The 13,584-nt window shown below is 40.4% G+C and overlaps 1 protein-coding gene across 3 annotated transcripts in view; it reads right to left on the bottom strand.

Annotated features, from left to right (window-relative positions):
- EPHA3 (EPH receptor A3) overlaps positions 1–13,584 on the bottom strand; it is a 178,330-nt gene that overhangs the window by 33,867 nt on the left and 130,879 nt on the right. For all 3 annotated transcript variants that reach the window (XM_033146737.1, XM_033146735.1, XM_033146736.1), the window contains exons 7-9: positions 12,456–12,558; positions 11,931–11,998; positions 6,366–6,491 (exon numbers count right to left, since the gene is read on the bottom strand). In XM_033146737.1, coding sequence (XP_033002628.1) covers positions 6,366–6,491; positions 11,931–11,998; positions 12,456–12,558 — 297 coding nt within the window. The remainder of the gene's footprint in view (positions 1–6,365; positions 6,492–11,930; positions 11,999–12,455; positions 12,559–13,584) is intronic.

The following is a 13,584-nucleotide window of genomic DNA, read 5'->3' as shown; positions in this document are numbered from 1 at the left end:
AAGCCACTTTAGCTTAAATTTAGTAACTGATATGTCATACAAAATCTGGAGATTGACGTGCCCTGGGCGTAGTGCATTGGGTTTTATACATGTACACACAACTTGAATGGCATGCTCACACACGGCTGTCAGGGGCATCAGAGGTGGGAAAATACACCAGATGAATGGCAGGAAAGGTTTGTGATCAGGTAAATGTATAATCTGATGCAGCCTGCTCTCTGTCAAGCTCAGGTCTTCATTTGTGAATGAGAATTATGGTACTACCAAGCTGTTGTGAAGTTAGGTGACAAAAGAAAACCATCTGTATTTTATTGCTGCTTTGGGCATAGTACGTTCTATAACAAGATGTAATAATTGTATTATTATTATTATTATTATTATTACTCAACCATTCAAACAGGCATGTTGTTCACTTCAGATAGCTTACAATGGATTTTCTTGGGGGGAGGGGGGAAACCACGAGGCTTTAATTTCATTTCAAATCAAATGCACAGCAGGGGTTGAACTTTGTTTTCAATTTGGACTGTCTGGAAATAGAAGGATACAGATAGATATTACTGGAACAGCTTTACATGATTTAAATATACTCAGGGGATACTGGACATTTCTATTAATTTAGGCACTTGCTGCCTCAATCAATTGCATTTTGTTGAGAATTTGCAAACAGATGAGTTGTAGAGGCAATTGTTTCCTCTCTTAGTTAGGTATGCTCTAAATCATAACTCTGCTATGCACAGGGCCCTCCGTGACATTCCATTTCCTGTTCAGATAAGACAAATGTCTCATGTAAGCTTAAACATTTTGTGCTGAAGCCCTCATTAATGAGAGCCAGGTAATTCATCCCCGCTAGGCTCGATAGCTCTGGAGCTCAGACTGTTAAGCCTTAATTCAGAACAGTATTCAAGGAAGCATTGGTTAAGACTAGCTATTTAAAGGACTATACAGTCATACCTCGGAAGTTGAACATAATCTATTCTGGAAGTTCGTTCGACTTCTGAAATGTTCGACTTCCAGAGCGTGGCTTCTGATTGGCTGCAAGAAGCTCTTGCAGCCAACCGGAAGCCACAGAAGTCCCACTGGACGTTCGGCTTCCAAAAGAATGTTTGAAAACCGAAACGCACACTTCCGGTTTTCGGTCGTTTGGGAGCTGAAACGTTCATCTCCCCAGGTGTTTGGGAGTCAAGGTATGACTGTATAAACATAAGAAGATATTTTACAGGACATGCTAATTCAAGAAGAAGGCAGTGCACCACAGATGATACGAGGCACCCAACACATCATGTCAAATTATGTCTCCTCGTAGACCATCATTCAATTTTAAGAACCTAGGCCAAGAGATTTTCCAAATATGGGGGGGGGGGGATGAAGCAAGTAGCCTGTTAAATGATGTGAGTGCAATCTTTTGATTAACATAAAATTTTGAAAAAACAAACAAACAAACAAATTCCTTCCAGTAGCACCTTAGAGACCAACTAAGTTGGTATGAGCTTTCGTGTGCATGCACACTTCTTCAGATACAATTTTTTTTTGAAAAATTAATAGAAGTTAACTTTCTAAATATTTCCATTGTTTTCTGTTAATACAAATAAAAGCTTAAATACTGACACCCCAATGGAATAATAACTAAGTAGACTTGGTCTATCATTTAAAATAGTTAGGTAAACAACCAGCCCTTGTTTAGGTCAACCTGAATAAACTCGTGCTTCCAAGTCTATCTGACAGATATCCATCTATATAATCAACGTTTGTCTTTTAAAATACAATGTTTAAACACACACACACACACACACACACACACACACACACACACATTCATTCCATACCCTCCAACATGCACCAGAGTAAAACCAGGATTCCCATCTTTTGGGGCTGCACTCCTATGTGAGTCACGTGACTCATGTGAGAGTACAGCCCCCAAACGTGCATCTTTCGGGGATGCGATCTTACAGGAGCCAGGTGACTTGCGTGAGAGCACAGCCCCTAAAAATGAGGTGTCCCACTTAAATCGGGACAGTTGAGGTGTATTTCATTCTGTATATCCTCCAATAAGCTCAGGGCAACATAATGTGTTTCTTTCTTCTCACCCTTTTATCCTCATAATAGAGTTAGTCCCATTGTATTCATAAGCCACAGGAAGCCTGATGTTCACTTATATGGAACTGATAAGGGTTGATGATCAATGAAAAGACAGTACAGTTGTACCTTGGAAGTTGAACAGCTTAGTTCCTGAACGTTTTGGCTCCCGAACGTCGCAAACCCAGAAGTGACTGTTCCGGTTTGTGAACTACTTTTGGAAGCCGAACATTTGATGGGGTTTCCACTGCTTCCAAATGGCTGAAGGAGCTTCCTGCAGCCAATCAGAAGCCGCACCTTGGTTTCCAAATGTTTTGAAAGTCGAACGAACTTCAAGAATGGATTGTGTTTGACTTCCAAGGCATGACTGTAGTAGTAAGGAGCATGTTTACACAGATCAGTCCAGGTTTTTACAATAACTTTAAGGCATTGCTTTGCTCTTCTGACTCAGGGGCACATTGCAGACATGCATTTCAGTGGGCAGATGGTGGGAGGCAGACCCTGCTGTCACCTCTGCCCACATGTTCACTATTAGGTGCGCAAAGAAGTGCAAACACATGAAGTCAGGCTCTGAGTACAGGCTCTTTAAGAAAAAGTCAGAGGAGGCACATTCACCTTACAATGCGCACCAAGATTCAAAATAGAGGCGCAGGCAAAAGCAAAAGGGCAAGTGAAAAACAGTGCGTGTTGAGTATCCTGTGTTTAAATTAAATCATACAAACTCCTGTCCCAATAAATATGTGCAGAAAGAAAACTGGAATTGGAGGAAGAGCAGAGCGAGATACACGTGCCTTGCTTGGCAACACCCAACTCTCCCTTTGACAACAAGGGCAGACACACATTAGGAATTTGATTTTGAAAAAGAAAAGCTCTGCCTCATAGGTTCTAAAAGTGCATGATGCAGCGAACTCCGTGTACAACATTCCAGATTAAAAATCAGAAATAATGGATGGCAATTAATTTAATGAATTTAATGTATTTGCTAGTGCTATGGTATCCTTTAAAACAGCGACAGAAGCGCTTTGTATGCCCTCTCACGTTTCCATGGTTTGTGTTCATGGGGTTACTTTGAAAAGCACCTGAACCATAAAACACTTTGAAAGCACCTTTTCATGTTTTGAGCACTAGGGAGCGGAATGCCTTGGAGTGGGGGAAATGGAATCCCTGTTGTAAATCCAAACCGTATAAACACAGATTACAAGGTATGTCTGCCCTCATTTTAATTAGAGATTGCACAGCAGTTTACTTTGCTGATTTGATTGTCAGTTGTAAAAATGACCCATAGCACCCATTGTTAAGCGCTCATTAAAGTATCATTTTAATTCATTTTAAATGCTTTAAAAACATTTTAAAGCTTTTAGGATGAAATGGTTTTAGCATTTACTGCTGTATAATTAACTGCTAAGAATTACAAACAGCTGTTGTAACCCTTATCAGGACCCTGAAAAGTGGTACTAGTTAGCAGAGGCAGATGGAACTGAAGAGGATCGTTAGAAGAGATTCTTTCAGTATCGGATAAGAATCTCTTGCAGAAAATAGTCTGAACTAAGGAGTCTACACTATACCTGTGAACTTTATCAGCAAGGAACAAGACATTCAGGGGAAACTACCAGCAGTCTTACAAATATGTTATCAATCTCTTTTCTAGTTAAAAACAACCACGGCCATAACACATATGCCACTGCTAGCCTGGACTTAACTGGATGGAGAACACTGCACTCTTGTGGGGCAAAATGAAAAATAAATAAATCACCATAATTCTGTAACATGATTTGACTTTTCTCCCCCCACCTATAATTTTTAACAAAATACATTGATTTCTAGTTAGCTGTTTTAAAATAAAATAAAAACACCTTACACATCTTTCATAGTAAGCCTTTTTTTGACAATTATTTATTCTTTCAGGATATTAAAGAAATGTAAACTAAAGAGTTAACTCAATTTTTTTGGTCTGTTTGTTTGTTCTTCCTTCCTAGGTCTGTGTGCTACTTTGGTGGCTCACTGTTGATTTGGTGTAGTTATTTGAGTTTAGAGTTTGCCTCTAACTGTGGGAATGCCTATGATCTCAGGCTTGAGCAAATAAAGCATCACCAGGAGAGACGGAAGGATCTGCTAAGTTTTGTTCTCTTGGGTTCTCATTTTTCCAATCTTAAACTCCACATTTCTGCAGCAATTTTCAGTTTAAAAAATAGACCCTCAGCATTTTATTGTGAAACTTTCCTGATAAACACATTTGTGTACACTAATGTACACATTTTTGCAAGTAATTTTCAAACGTTGTTCTCACAAATATATTCATTTTGATGTGCATTTTTTCCTAATATACATATTTTCGTTAACAACTAGTTGGTTGGAGAACTGCATCACAAAATAAGGATATGTGTGAATTTCAAAGGATGCCTGTGTTTGAGTTTTCATAATGCTTCAGAGAATGTGAATTTGATAGATTTGCCTTTAAATGCAAACTGAATCAAATTTCTCCTCCATCCCTAAATTCACCTAAACAGCCTCAGTCCTGTATACTTGAAGGAGCGTCTCCACCCCCATCGTTCAGCACCGAGGGCCTTCTGTTGGTTCCTTCACTGTGAGAAGCAAAGCTACAGGGAACCAGGCAGAGGGCCTTCTCGGTAGTGGTGCCCGCCCTGTGGAACGCCCTCCCATCTCATGTCAAAGAGATAAACAATTATCTTACATTCAGAAGACATCTAAAGGCAGCCCTGTTCAGGGAAGTTTTTAATGTGTGAAATTTTAAATGTATTTTAATACATTTTAATAACCCAGCCAGATGGGCAGGGTACAAATAAATTATTATTATTATTATTATTATTTCATATTGACTCGGGCAAGACTGCCAGCCAACTGAGGACTACAAAACATAAAGAGCTCATGCATTTGCAAGTTCTTGAATCTGACAGCAATGCTCTCCTGCAGTTTCAGGCCAGTTTATGGCAGCTCAACATTTCAGTAGTAGTGGTTGGTAGGGTGGCATTGCTTACTGGCTTCCCAACACAGAGTCACTGCTAGGAACCAAGAGGGAGTCAGGGGGATTGTGGTCACTAGTGGAAGCACAACAATGTAAATTTTGGGTTAGTTCTGCTGCTGCATCTGCACCACCACCAACATTCCCATTGCTGCAAGCTCTTTGTTGGGAAGCAATGCCTTCCCATCCCGTTGGCTGCTTTTGCATTTCAGTGTCCTGAGAGTTTTGGTTTCCAGCCTCATTTTGGGCAAGGAGCTAATGGCGGCTCAGCTTTAGGCACACTTGGTAGAAAATGATTATCTGAACCCATTGCAGTCAGGACAATTGTTCACTTTAACTCACAGGGTAATGTGTGGTAAGGCCTTCCTCTGCCTTATATGTTGTAAGACAGATTTGCTCCTTCTGCAACTACATGCACACAAATACATGTGAGTCTATGCACACAGCCTGGAGGTGTGTGATTCAGTTCTTCAGCTGAAGCTAAGCAAGTCTGCTACTGTTATATTGTCTGGGAACCACATGTAAGCCACTCTAAGTTCCTTGGACAGAAGCGTGGGCTATGGGTAAAATAAATGAATGAATTAAGTAAGTACAAAAGCACTATTCTGCCAAAATAAATTTGATAGCCTTTAAGATGCAAATAACTCTGCTGTTTTTGCTACAACTCCTAGTCTTCTGGAATGTTTTCATTCTGTACTTATTCTTCAGTAATGTCTCTGATTGCTAAATGTTTGAAGCACTAAGGCGTTTGGATACAATTCACAAAACTCTCCTGCTGTGCAATGATCCTGCATACACTGGTTTTGTGGAAACTGGTGCGTTTGCAACAAGCTTGTATTCAGGGGTATATTTATAGCTCTGATGATTAATAATATGTCAAGAAGCAGTTTGCTCTTAAATGAGTAACTCCAAATGGTGATGTTCAAAAATCAATCCACTGAACAAAGGTCACTGCAGTCTGATGGCTGTTTGATAACCTATATGAAATAAAAGTCTGAGGTTTTAGCTCAGATTCTGGTAGACCAACAAATCTTCAACATCAAACCTTTTACGGGCAGCAACATTAAGAACAAAGGGCAAAAGAAAGGCTGATAAACATTTTCAGTGCAGAAGAAGCAGCTGGATCTGTCAGTCATGACGGTTGTGAAAAATTCAGAATACAAATGCAGAAACCTTCAAATAATTATTTCCTTTGCATCTGCATGGAAAGTTTTCTCCACCAACTTGCTTGCATCTGAATGGTCCAGCTGCAGCAGGAGGATTGAAATTTCACAGTTATTCTCACGAGAGAGGACACTGTAAGTATCCTTACCTGCCCCAACAACTTTGTCGATGGCTATGCTAGCAGAATCTAGCTCCTTGGCAAATTCATGAACAGCTTGAGTGGGATCTTCATATGTATGTGGGTCCACATAAGTTCTAAGGCCTGGGAGCTTTACTGTTTAAAAAGAAATATATGTATAAGTATATGTATATGTTCAGTAATAATAATCAACACACAAAAACCCTAATGTGTTTGTATTACAAAGCACCCACTGTAATCATGAAAGCAAAAAAGTGCAAGATTCCTAGGCCACTGACATTTTGGGAGCCAATTGTATTACATCTCACCCCATGCAAATATCAGCCAAATTGCAGGGGGAAATAATAATCATGCTAATTTTCCTCCAGATCTCCCAGGGTTCCAAATCATCCCGCCCCACTGTACAGCTGCTGTTAACTGAAAATAGAAATGTCAGGAAATCTGATCATGGATCTTTGGCCCTAAGCAGCTACATAACAGAAGTAAAGGAAATTAGTATGGCTTTTTCTTCTCCTTATACAGTGGTACCTTGGTTTACAAACTTAAACCGTTCCGGACGTCTGTTCTTAAACCGAAACCCTTCTTAAACCAAGGCGTGCATTCCCTAATGAGGCCTCCCACCGCCGGTGCCCTTCCACTGTTCGGCTTCCGTTCTTAGACTGAGGTAAAGTTCGCAAACTAGGACACTACTTCCGGTTTTGCAGAGTTCATAAACCAAATAGTTCATAAACAGGGCTGTTCTTAAACCGAGGTGCCACTGTACTAGAAATCAGCATCAACCATTGACATTGATTGTCAGTAGATTCGTGACGGACCAAATAGCACTTCTTCCATGCAATGCATAAAATCTATGCAATTCATTATCATAAGATGTGGCAATAACATTTTATAAAAGGTGACTTTTAAGGGATATCAGATAAATTTGTAGAGGAATGATTTAACAGAAGGTATTAACCATGGTAGCTGAATGGAACATCCAGGTTGAGAAGCAATGTACCACTGAGAATAAATTGCTAATGGATGAAGAACAGGATAAGGCATTCATATGATTCTTGTACACTTCCTGAAAGCATATACCATATATACTTGAGTATAAGCCTAGTTTTTCAGCACATTTTTTGTGCTGAAAAAGCTGCCCTCGGCTTATACTTGAGTGAGGCGAGCGGTGGGGGCGGTGAGAAAGAAGCCCTTTCTCTCTGCTCATGCCCTTTCTCTCCCCAGTCAACCATTCCTTAAGAAGCGTACAAGAACAGCGGTTCTTTACTCTCCCCAGGCAGCTTGTTCCATTCCTGAACTGCTCGCATAAATGCAAACTTGGCAAAGGAGAAAGAGGAAGGAGCAGCCCAAAGGGCTGCTTTCGGGCTGCTCGTTCCTCCTCCTCCTCCACAGTGGCAAAGGTGAACCGGCTTATACTTGAGTCAATAAGCTTTCCCAGGTTTTTGTGGGAAAATTAGGTGCCTCAGTTTATATTTGGGTCGGCTTATACTCGGGTATATACGGTAGGTACCTAAAAAGAATCCTCCTGTATTGGAGCAAACCTCAATCTAGTCCAGCATCCTCTTCCCTTCAGGCCAACTAGATACCTCTGGGATGTCCACAAGCAGAACATGAGTGAAATAACATCCCTGGTGTTTCCTAATGACAAGTATTCATAGGCATGGCACTTCTGACCCCAGAGGTAGTTATATAGCCATTGTGACTAGTAGCACCTAGTTGGCCACTATTGGAAAGAAGTTGCTGGACTGGATTGATCTTTGGTTTGGTTCAGCAGGGTTCTTTTCTTCTGCTTTCACTTCACTTACCAACACAATTGCTGCAAGAGTGTAATCAAATCCTGAAAGCTTCTCCCTTTAAGCTCTCCCTTTAAGCTCTAGTGTTAACTGCCTCCAACACAATTTAAGCATCACATGAAGAACAGTGAAGCTGTGTTTGGCCCAATATGACATGCTGAAAGTGTTTCGTACAAGACTGTGGTTGGTTAAACTATCGCTCACAATAAAACTTCCTGAACAACAGCAGCAATTGAAACACACACTCACCCCCCTACTGGCAGCATATTGCTACAGGTTAAAGGTCTCGTAAATGTTCCCTGCCATCCATACTGCCTGCATATTACAGACTCCCTCCTGTCCCTAATAAAAAGAAATCCAGCAATTTAAAAACCTCTGAGCAGTGGGGACTTCTGTTCCTCGTTGTTTTTTTTTAATGCTGACCCCCGAGGGTTTGTGTTATCAGGTGACTGGAGACTGCAAGGAGAATAATTCCTTCGCACCAATTACTAAAGAGCAGTCCATATAATGTTGATTCTGTCATGAGCAGTAGATAATAAACACATGTACTCGCGTTAAGCTGCATGACTTTACAGCTCCTTCTGTGCCAGTGGTATCATTTCCATTTTTTTTTTTAACCAGCATGAATTGTCTTACAGGTAGCAAAGGAGTAGAAAGTGCTTGGCCAGACATGGGCAAACCGGGATGATCTGAGAAGGTCAAATGCATTTCTGCTCCTTTGAAGTGGTATTACAAGATTTGAAATAAGGCCGCAGGGAACACTTCATGGGTGAGGCTTTTTCTTAGGCAATTCACAAGCAAGTGGCTGAAATAAACCATCTGCTATGGGCTAAAGTGCAGAAAGTTTATTATAGCCACAGAAGTTGTTTTATCCTATTGAAACGAACCCAGGAGAATTTTCATTCCGGTATTTGCCTGCAACAGACTCCAGAAGAGTGACTGGGTTTATATTTCCCCAGTAGCAACTGGGGGTTCAGATGAATGCTTAGCTTTTGGGAAGAGGGAAGCACCCAGTAGTAGTTCTGTATATTCAACAAAATGCCACTAATAGAACATTGTAAATAGCTATGGCATATACAATTGAAGCACTGATGCTTGCCAGAATTAATATATCTGGGTACAGTCACCTTCTCATAAACATTTCCAAAATAAGCCTCCCCTGTAAGGAAGCCGAAGATTTGCCAAAGATTTAATTTGAAGCAGGACTCACCAGTGTTTGGTTGTGAGACCTGTTTTGAATGACAGAAGTTTGCCCAGGAATATGTTCAGAAACAATAAAGAGGACTGCCTCTGAATATTTTCTTTTCATCACTTAATAGTCCAATCAAGACACAACACATCTGACATCAGGGCAATAATAGTTTTCCAGACCCAGTTTGATAAATATACTGATAGCAACCCTCCCCCAACTATCTACAGCTCTCTCTTTCTCTACAATGGATTGTCACAGAACCAACAATATTTAGACTTTCCCCTTATATTGCAGCATGAACATGGCTTGGAATGCCAAAGCACAATAATTGAAGTGGTTGAATCCACAGGAATTTTAACTACTGTGACTCTTTTAGAAAAAGTGGTTGTGACATTCCACTGAACGGGGGTTGAGAGAACAACTTTTGACCTGTTACTTGTCCATGACACTTTTTTAATGGTTGTTTCTGTTTTATAATCTAATTAAAATGTTGTGGGCCACATATTACTAAATGGGGAGCTGAAGCCCAGTGTGTTAACTGTTATTGTGCAGCCTTAAGTAGCTGGATATCACAGCTTGCATGTTGGCAATAAAGTACCAACTTGCTCCTGAGGGGAAAGGCTCTAGAGAAAAACAATTTGACATTTCAATTGCTCCAACACAGTTGTAATTAGGCAGAGGTTTTTATTTCTGCAACCATATGCAAACCACATAAAAGAAACTGGCCATATTGACTCTGACTTAAATTGTAAATAAAATATCTGCATCTAATAAACAGGGATTCAGCTATGTGAAGAAAAAAAGAGAACAAGAAGTCTTCCGTTCCTTGATCCAAAAATGAATTGGGCCCTTCCAAGCATTTCACCCAAATGTCATGTGATCCCAAGCTGGGATGAGGTAGAAATTTGCTTCTATTCACATTTTCATGCAAACCTACCTAATTTGCGCTTTTTGAAACAATACAGGAACTGAAACACAGCTATCATTTGAAATTTGCACGAATTTTGCAATGCAGTTCTGCAACCCCAAAAGTACACAAAATTTGCAGGGAAAGTGTACACAAAAAAAGCATCTATTAATGAAAAGAACATGAACAAAGGCACTAAATCGGGGGGAATTGTTTGCAAAAATGTGTAAATCACCTGAGGAGATGCTTTCTCCATATCAACTTGATCATTCATTACGATCAGCAGGTGAGGCTCTTTTGGTAGTTTCTGCTCTGAATGAGAAGGAAAGTGTGGGGCCCTGCAGAAAGCCTTTTTAGTGATGGCTCTGTGGCTACAATCTCCACACTGAGATGTGTCTTACTTGTGCTATGCATTTGTTGAAGCTGTACCTCTTTCAACAGGCTTTCAGAGGTGGACAGGTGTGGTAGGTGAAGTCAGTTTTAAGTATGATGCTGATGCTTATATTAGTTATATAGGAATTCTAGGTCAAATGGATTTAATGATTTTATTATGTATTATGTTTTGTTGTCATTTATTTTGTTGCACACCACCATGTGACTGCTGTAGAGAATAGTAGTAGTAGTAGAAGAAGAAGAGTTTGGATTTGATATCCCACTTTTCACTACCCGAAGGAGTCTCAAAGCGGCTAGTAATATAAAAATACCTTGATAAATAGGCAAAACTGAATGCAAAAATGTGTATCTTGAGCACTTTACACAGAAGGAGGCATTTTTAGGTGCACAATAAGGGAGTACAGATTTATACTACACTGCTATTATGAATTTGGCCCCATTGTTCAGCATGAATGTGCCGATCACTATGACTTCACCAACCCAAGGGTCAGGAGCGTGTGTCCGTCTGATGCTGTTCAACAACTACTCCTATTATCCCTGACCATTGGCCATGCTGGCTGAGGCTGATGGGAGTTGTAGTCTAACACTAACCTGAGAGATACAAAACTACAGCATCCTACACCAGGATAATGGATTTGAGAAAGCACCTCAATGTTCCTTGATTATTCCAACATAATGAATTTTACACCCATCATGGGATGGAGCGGGGGGGGGGGGAACACATTTGCAGCCAGCTTGCCATTTCAATTTAGAGAAAATAAGACAGGTAGACTTGGCTACCTTTGAAGCCTCTTGGAGTTCAGGATTTTGCTTGGAAACCAGAGGCACAGTTAGTGCATTTGCTCTCCTGCAGGAACATTGATTTGTTTCCAATGTGCTCTGCTTGCATATATGAAAAGAAACCACACACATCACAGACACATTTCTTTTCTGGGATTTCTCATCTAGGAAGAGAGGACACAGTGAAACTTATTTCTGAGGAAGCACATATATAATTGCACTAAAAAAACAACAACCTTGGAGTGCTCCCTCTGAAACTTCATGGAAGTAGGGAGCATGTAACACCTTTACTGAGTCTGGACATGTCAGCAATCTCTCAGATCACTTAAATACAATCCAAATGCCTTGTATTATTTGCTTTGTGAGACACTGTGTGTGTGCGCGCATGAACAGAGGGAAAGAGAAATAAAGGAAACAAAGCTGCATCTGTATCATATGAGCACATAGAATTTTGCTGAATGCAATAAATGGCATAAAACACTTGTGGGGAAGGGGAACAAAAAAAAACTTACAATGTCCATTCCCAAAATACAGCCTCTTCTCATCAATTCCATGTTTCGATTTACTATGCCCGCAGAATCTACAAGCAATAAAAGGCAAAAACATAAGAGAACCAACTTTTTATACGCTGCTTGAACATAAAAAAACAGAACACAACAGTTAAGTCCCTATTAAGAACTTTAGTACTGTTTACATTCACTGTATCCTACAGAGCATAGATACGTTCTGAGGGAATTTGAGGAAATTGACTAATGAGACAATCTGTTGATTTTTGACCCCTCCAGTTTAGTTTTACAATTGCTTGAGAATGTGTTTATAGCTATTTTTAACAAGTTCTGTAGTGCCTGCGCCTGCTATTGTTTGCAGCCTCATTAAGGCTTATAACTCTGCTGTGACTTCCTGGTCAACAAAAAGTCGCCTTAGCGGATGAATCCTGGTGATTCTTGTTCAGGAGGGTGTCTCCTTGACAGTGCTTATCATTCAAATGCAGCACTGAAGGGATGGAAATAAATGTGTAAAAGAAATGATGAACTAACCTCCCGATCAAGATGTAAACCACAATTGTGAGCAGAATAATTGCTACTGCAGCCGAAACAGCAATCATTACAACCTGGCTGTTCTCGCTGGAGATTGAGAAAGCTGGAAGTTACAAGGAAATAAACGTGAGGTTTTCTTTTAGTTTAAAAACCCTCGGAACATTAAATATATCACCACCGACAAATGCAGGTAGCAGATAAGTGAAATCATTATAGCATTGCTAAGAAATGACTTGCAGCCCAATTTCTAAGCTAAATATCTATTTAATCTTTACCAATTTGAAAAGACAAGAAAAAACCCTTATGGGTCTAGGAACAAGTTGCAATGGCTGAGAAAAATAAAAATATATCAGGTTGGAGCCAGAGAAGTGCTAGCATGACTCTACACCAGGCAAAGGAAAACTCGGCCTTCCAGATGTTTTGGGACTACAACTCCCATCATCCCTGACCACTGGTCCTGTTAGCTATAGATGATGGGAGTTGTAGTCCTAAAACATCTGGCGGGCCAAGTTTGCCTATGCCTGCTCCCCCCACACATAACATGTCTTTTTCAGCCCTTGCTGCCCATGGCAGCCTCCTTCACCCTAAAGAAAACCTTATTTTGAGGAGTGAAGAAGAAGAAGAAGAAGAAGAAGAAGAAGAGTTTGGATTTGATAACCCGCTTTATCACTACCTGAAGGAGTCTCAAAGCGGCTAACATTCTCCTTTCCCTTCCTCCCCCACAACAAACACTCTGTGAGGTGAGTGGGGCTGAGAGACTTCAGAGAAGTGTGACTAGCCCAAGGTCACCCAGCAGCTGCATGTGGAGGAGAGGAGACGCGAACCCAGTTCCCCAGATTATGAGTCTACCGCTCTTAACCACTACACCACACTGAACTCTCTGGAACAGTGTGGGATTGAGATGGGAGAATCAGCATAATTGAAGAAGATTTTCTACAAGCAGAAGCACATTTCTGCTTGCTCAATACACGTTTGGATCCATGCCACTGATAATGATGATTTTTATGGATGAATTAAAATTAAAATAGGATCTTTTTTGAGTACAAAAGTCAAGCATGATAGATCAAACCACTGAACAGTTTATATGCAATTTTCCTTAGTAAAGTATGTAGCTGGAAGTATTTTTTAC

The sequence above is a fragment of the Lacerta agilis genome, chromosome 4, assembly GCF_009819535.1.
Source record: "Lacerta agilis isolate rLacAgi1 chromosome 4, rLacAgi1.pri, whole genome shotgun sequence".
Classification (NCBI taxonomy): domain Eukaryota; kingdom Metazoa; phylum Chordata; class Lepidosauria; order Squamata; family Lacertidae; genus Lacerta; species Lacerta agilis.
Note: the sequence above shows the minus strand (reverse complement) of the source record. Positions and strands in the feature narration are given on the sequence as shown.